Source organism: Hyalella azteca, unplaced genomic scaffold (genome assembly GCF_000764305.2).
Source record: "Hyalella azteca isolate HAZT.00-mixed unplaced genomic scaffold, Hazt_2.0.2 contig10381, whole genome shotgun sequence".
In the NCBI taxonomy this organism is placed as follows: Eukaryota; Metazoa; Arthropoda; class Malacostraca; order Amphipoda; family Hyalellidae; genus Hyalella; species Hyalella azteca.
In genome coordinates, this window is record NW_025940423.1 from 64,717 (window position 1) to 71,858 (window position 7,142).

The 7,142-nt window shown below is 38.9% G+C and overlaps 1 protein-coding gene across 1 annotated transcript; it reads right to left on the reverse strand.

Moving 5' to 3' along the window:
- Window positions 1-1,141: 1,141 nt before the first annotated feature.
- On the reverse strand, window positions 1,142-5,759 carry LOC108668261 (cathepsin B-like). Its single transcript, XM_018155445.2, has 6 exons — window positions 5,699-5,759; window positions 5,025-5,155; window positions 4,361-4,625; window positions 3,879-4,005; window positions 2,896-2,996; window positions 1,142-2,404 (listed from the first exon to the last, which is right to left on the reverse strand). The coding sequence occupies exons 2-6, from the start codon at window positions 5,132-5,134 to the stop codon at window positions 1,766-1,768; spliced, it is 1,242 nt and encodes a 413-aa protein (XP_018010934.1). The 5' UTR covers window positions 5,135-5,155; window positions 5,699-5,759; the 3' UTR covers window positions 1,142-1,765.
- Between the last annotated feature and the right edge of the window lie 1,383 nt (window positions 5,760-7,142).

The window sequence follows — 7,142 nt, forward strand, 5'->3', positions numbered from 1 at the left end:
AACTTGAATTTGACAATTATAGTACAGATAGACTTGCGACAAGCAAGCAACAAAAAATACTACAGGGTGCGCCCTAGAAACTTACTTATTTGAAAAGTCAATAAAAACAAAAGTACTTCAGTTATTGTTTTACATTTTTTTTATTCGAGAAAACAGTATCCCAAATTTTTTTCATACAGTTTTGAAAATTAAATCTCATTAATGACGGCCTCCATTGCGCATAAACCAATGAAGTCGCTTTTTTCATAATGGTTTCCACTCTATGAAGCATATCAATCGGTATTTTGGCAATGACGTCGCGAATGTTGTTCTTCAGGTGTGCTGTGGTCCGTGGTCGATCGACATAAACCAGAAATTTCAAATATCCCCATAAAAAGAAACCGCATGGAGTCAAATCTTGAGAGCGTGGCGGCCATTGGAGATCGCCTCTGAGAGAGATGAGGCGGTCTTGGAAATGTTGTCGCAACAAATTCATCGAGTCTCGTGCTGTGTGTGCTGTGGCTCCATCTTGCTGAAACCACACGTTCCTAAAGTTCATTTCTTAGAGTCTTGGAAGAAAAAGTTCCTCGATCATGTTCCTGTAACGAGCTCCATTAACGGTAACTGCGCGTTCGTTTTCTTAAAAAAATAAGGACCAATTATTCCCATTACCGTCGTCGCACACCAGACAGTAACTCGCTCACAGTTAAGTGGCTTCTGGTGAAACTCACGTGGATTTACACCACACCAATAACGCATGTTTAGCTTGTTAACGCAGCCGGAAATGTGGAAGTGAGCAAAATTTATTTGAGAAACTTTGAGAAACAAACTTGGGAACTTTCCCCTTCAGATGCACCCCCTCTCGCCCCTCTACCCGACCAACTAACAGCACAGGAATTTTTTCAAATAAGTAAGTTTCTGTGGCACACCCTGTATTATCAGTGACAAATCAACGTCCCACTTTAATTGAAATAGTAAATCCCAAACATTACAGGAATGTATTGAATATTTATTCAAAACACTCAATTCCCGCTATAGTAGGTTCCAAAAAAATGTCACTTGAATTGAGGTCACAATATTCGTCGAGAAAATTCACCGCTAGATTAATTTGCAGTTTTTGCAGTATGTTTGCTGCGTGACCTCGGGCATTAACTAAGCGGAATCGATGTAAAAATTATATTTTATTAGTGGACTAACGAAGCTTAATGCAAGCAAAGGAAACACATTAAGATGCTCAAAAATATTGTTATTAATTTTATTTCACACTACATGATCCAAATGGTCTCGTCCCAAACTTGCGCTGCAGAAGCGAACGCTTGTCATCCGCATAACCGAATATTTATTGGATTCAATAATATTGTGGGAAACTTAATGTGGAGTACATATTCTAAACTTCCCATCTGAACTCGTTAGAGCAGATCTGGGTGATTTACGAACTTTACATTTCAATTCTTAATAAAAGTTCAAACGTTAGGCTCGTGTAAGACATTGTGAATGTGATTCGTATTTTTAAATATTTTTCTAAGAACATTATCTTATACTTTACAGGTCTCAGTTCAATACTTCTACAATGAAGAAAGTCCTGCCTTTCAGCAAAATCATGTTTATGCAGAAGTTTTTCAATCAGACGTCAAACCGACCATTCTGCCCGCATACGCCAACATCGCTCGCATGACCGTATAGCATAACGGTTAATGGAATTTATTTCAAGTGATTTTGAAAAAAATTGGTTCTCCTAAGAATACTCTATACAATAGAGTAAAAAAAACTATGCGGCGGGAACTGGCTACGGGAGACCAGAGTACATGTTGCCGATAATTTCATTTCGGCTGATCTTGAAGAAACCATTGTCACCCCAGTCGGAGTTCCAAGAGTTGGCGCAGAGGTAGTAAGGGATGTCATTTTCCACTCCATAACCGATAAGCTTCACAGCATGACTTCCTAAACAATCTCCATGCACGTGATAGTAAACGCCTGACTTGTAGCTCAAAAAGTCTTCGTAAACATCGAACGTTGCTACCAGAGGTCCGTGTTCTACAAGATCTTTGAGAGCTTGATCTTCGGATTCCACATAATATACCTGACTAGCGAAGTGTTTGTCGTTTGCATACGAGGAATTGTATTCCGGGATGCACGAATGGGAGCACTCTGGAGTGTAGGCATCTTCACAATTCGGTCGGGGGTCATCAATGTAGTGTTCGCAAGAAGGGACCTCATAAGGCATGCATCCCGACTTTGAATCAAAATTTCCTCCTGAAACGATGCCCTCATCTCGCCAAAAGCTGAAAGCTTCCGATGGAAAACCTCCACTACATCCTGCACCGCAATTAAGACAGCAAGAAAGCACATCTTCGGCGGAATAATGGAATTGAGTCTTATGGACAATGCAGTGACGATCGGTCATAGCTTCCACGGCACCAAAGGCCTGTAAAAAATTTTGAAAATTACCAACGATGAAGAAGATATAAAACATAATTTTGGAGTAAAATGCGAAATAAGACAAAGTTCTGATTGAAAAATTCCCAATAATGACATTTGTGCGCGTTACCATGCACTTCATGAGGATCCAACTATATGTATATTCTGAAAATCAATTTAGGTAGGTATAGGGTTCAGTTTAAGGACCTCATATTGGTTTGTCTAAAATACAAGAAGATTAAAGTATTTGTGAGGCTTAGTAAATCCATCTAGATAAGACGTATGAAGAAGCAAATGTATGTGAGCTGTTCAGTGAAAATTAACTTAGAAAATCCATTAGATTATAGTCTTGATAATGTTTCCAACATGGACAATAGACAACAGCTCAGCAAAGTTTACTTGGGAGACGACCAAGATCATTGTCTTCAAAACAAAACTGTGGTCATAATATGAACAAGAAAATATGGAGTATACGAGGGTAAAGGAAAACCAAGTTACCCAGCACGAGCCGCAGCCTCCCTGGTCGCGGATCTCCCTCAGTGATGGACAGTCCGGCCATTGTAGCCGCGCGTCGAACTCGGCAGGGAGGCCGGAGATATCTGCGGGTCGGTGAATAGATTATTTTAGACGTATCTAAGATTGAAGCTTGAGCAAATTTTCAATTACCGGGTAAAAACAATGCAATTAAGTACTTATGGTACCCTGTCTGCGCATCGCGCATAAAAGGGAACTTGATGACGTGTTCGAAATTAGCGACCATCCCTAACAAATTTCGGGGACCGCTTAGGCTTCGGGCGAATAGTCACTACTCTCAGCGTAAATTTATTCTGGGTCTGCTTGGCCATCCGATCGAAATCCGTTACTCGTTTGAATCTCCTGCTATAGTCGCTTGAGAGTATGACGAGGGTTGACCGAGACTAGCCATACTGAACTAGCAAGCTGCCCAGAAACTGTCCTTCGAACCCTAAGCCAAAGCGAACATCGAGAAGCTGATTTACGTGCTCCCCGAGTCCTAGGCGGCCCTAATGCAGGGTCGCTCACGCCTTTAAGTTATGTTAGGGATGTAACAAGATGTTCAGGCATTATCTGGGTTTAAAGTTCATGTCCTTGAATGTTTCAGAAAGAAAAAAAAATATTTTCCAATGGTTATCTAAGAACTTTCTGATGCTTCTTGAGGGAAAGATATGAATTATGTTGTATATTAATACTAGTTTGTCATTATTGCATTACACAAATATATTGTGGAGTAATTTGTGAATTAGTATACCGATTATCAGAGTAATGTATGAATTGAAAAAAAGGGATGCGTGTATTACTTTATAAATTTCGCTACACGTATTGCTTTGGATACATGTATTAATGGTTTCTCGACTATTAAATGACACTGTCTACTACAATATAAACGAAAACTGATTTTCCATCGTTGTTAAAAAGTGGCCTCGCACAATAATTCAGCATCGGGCCGCATCAAAAATACTCACTACCGCTGTAGACTTTCAATGGGAGTTTGTGTGCAGAAGAAGAGCCTTGAAATTGGGGCTCCTCCTTGACCCCCATCATCCTCCTGAGCACGCGCATGGACGTCGAGGTGGGGAAGTTGCGACCAGCCTGTGAGTGTGGGGTTGGGCTAGTATGAGTTACACTTTGATTTATTACAGCTATAAATGTGCGATTATAAAACAGATATTTCCCATAATTGACATCGTCGATGAGAAACCAATTTATAAATCAGCCTGTAAATAAGTAATACCATGAACTTTGTCGATCGGAGGATTTTAGATGGAGGTTGTTCGGAAAATGTCACTGTTCGGCATTGTTTTGAAACACATTATAACATTTTCGCTGCTAGATTGGGTTGTCATCACATCTTAGAAGATCGTCCTCCAGATTAGCACTTAAATTTACCAGATGAAGTGTTTGTGAGTCGTAAACAATAGAAATGTGAAAAACATATCGAATTCACCTCCCAATGATCAGCCTTGTCATTGACTTGTTGAATGAATTCGTCGGATAGCGCATGAGGGTTTCTTCGGATCTCAGACAGAATTGAGATTTGTTGCGTGGAATTTGGAGGTTGAGAGACATCGAAGTAGTTCTTCACGTAGACCATGATTTTGGTATAGTGAACGTCACTCGAGCCAGTTAATATGAAGAGCACTGACAACGTACAAAATAGTACACTCAGGGCGGCCAAGAGAGCAATGTAGTTCTTCAGAGAGCTCCTGGACCTGGAGCATAGCATTTCCGTCAATAATTATTCTTCAACCAATTTAGAAAAGATTTGGCAATTTTTCAATAAATTCTCTTGAAACTTTCGAATTGCCAATCAGAAGAATAAAACACACTAATTATGTGTCACTGAAAGCACTAAAATAATTTAAAATAATTTCACACATGCATTCGATTGTATTCGAAAATTCAATATCCGGGTGAACATATAAAAACCTAATCGAAGTTTTAAATAGACAACAAAATATCATTTGCAATGAATGAATAATTGAATATAGCCAATAAAAACCTCTACAGAGTATACGTAGATAACAATTGGAACAATTCAGAAGGACATTCCTCTTTGATGCGAATGGCAGATGAATTAATATTTGAACATGACTTCTGAATGAGCTTACAGCATCGCCATGTTGGCGCGTTCATCGGCTGTCTCGGCAGGGCTGACTATGACAATTTTCGCCTCGTCGGCGCGGTGCTTCTGGTCCCCCGAAGTCTTGATCTTGGTCATGGTGGCCACGTACTCTGATCTCTTGAAAGGGAAACATTATAGGCTTTCATCTCCGTTCAATTTAGCTATTTATTTAATGTCACTATAGGAGCATAAATGCTCAAACACTTTCAAAAGTGAAAGAAATTTCTCAGTTTCGCTAGAAAGAAATTATATTACTCTCAAAAGATTGTCCGGATAACGTGATGAGATGTTCAAACGGTTTAAAGGAGCCTTGACTCGTTAAAATCAGGAATACAGGGTAACCACTCGAGGTTATATTTAAAGTCATCGCAAATCGACGCAAAGAATTTGGCGTCGTTAATGTAATACATTCTGCTTTTTGATGTATGGAAGGGCAAATCAAAAAATAAACTTGTTGAATTGGCCCGACCCTTGGCATTCAACTTCAAGTAAGATATCAAGGTTAAATTTCTTCAAACGAGCTTCAAAGTGTTCTTTAAACGAGGGAAACCAGCTTGCGCTACCCTTGAATCCATGTCACTGAATCGCATCAAAGTTTGCACATGAGAAGCAGCCACGGAAATGATACAGAAGTGCAGCAGAAAACCAAGAACCGCTCACCTTCACCTATAGACTCGCTGGAAGAACTGATCGGTCCTTCCTCACAAACTTATTTCTTTGGAGAGTTAGCAGTTATGCCGTGAGGGATCTAACAAATTACCGATCTAGCCCGGACTTCATTATCTGCCAATCAAAAGCCTGCTAATCATCGATGGTCAAATATGAACTTTGATATGTCCATAAGTGAGGCCCCAAATGCTAAAAGACCGCTGAGGCGTTCTCAACCAATGATGAGTTAATTTACAAATAACATGCGTTTAAAAATAACTTTTTAAAAACAACACTTCTAAAGAGGCCAGTGTCTCCGATGTTACACATGTACAATGAATTTCTAATTTTATTTGTTATTACTTACAAAATTATTGTTCTAATTTTTTAATATTAAAAAAGTAAAAAAAATCATTATTTATTCTATCAATTGATTCAAGCATTGTTTCCGACTTTGCGCAAGTATGCAATATTTCAGGTCGATTGGACAGATAGAAGTGTGTTAAATATCGCTTATAAGATTTGTGGCACACAAACTAACAAACAAACAAAGTGAAATTAAAGAGAAGTGTACGCTGGAAATTTGCAATGATGTCAGTTTACAAATCGCCAGATTGATCGGAAAATTAAAATTATTTTCAGTGTAGTTTAGATATTAATATTCGTATTGCATCTACAATACCCAATGTTTTTACTTATGTCATTTCAATTTTAAGCGTTGCAAAACCTTAATTCTACCTGATACTGAATAATTATTCAGACGTCACTCAAATAAAATAAAATGTCTATTGCAAATCTGTCCCATCTCACAACGGCCTAATCCAACTAAAAGTAAGATTCACAAAATCGGAGAAGCAATGAGAAAATCTGTTCAAAGAGCTGTCATTTTCATTAGACGATTCTCTACATTTCTTCGATATAGTAGGCACCTTCACTGAAAAAAGTTCCCAGAGTGGCATCTATTGACATATCAAAGGTCATATTTGTCCATCGATAATTGGTAGGCCTATGATAAGAAAATGATGGAGTCCGAGATATATAGATCGGTAACTTGTCAGATCCCTTACGGCAGAACCGCTAACTTCCTCTTAAAAAAATACGTTTGTCGTGAGTGACCGGTCTGTTTTTCCGGCAAGTCGTACGGCAAAGTTGTTAGGTTTTTGGCTCACTTGACTTTAGTATGCGAACTCTTCTAATACGAATCAATTTCGTTGAGTTTACTTCAGTTTGACTTAATTTCTAATTGGTTTCCCTAGTTTAAAGCCAACTTATAACTAGTTGCTGTTGTAGTAAAATTCGGGGTCCCCCCGGTTTTACCCCGCGCTCTCAGTACGCGTATTGATACTTGTATCCGAACAACTTTATACTCACTAACCGGGAAAATCCAGAGCGAGGTAAAATTTTTACTTTTTCAATCATAACTCGGCAACGGCTGCTCCGATTCAGTTCAAACTTT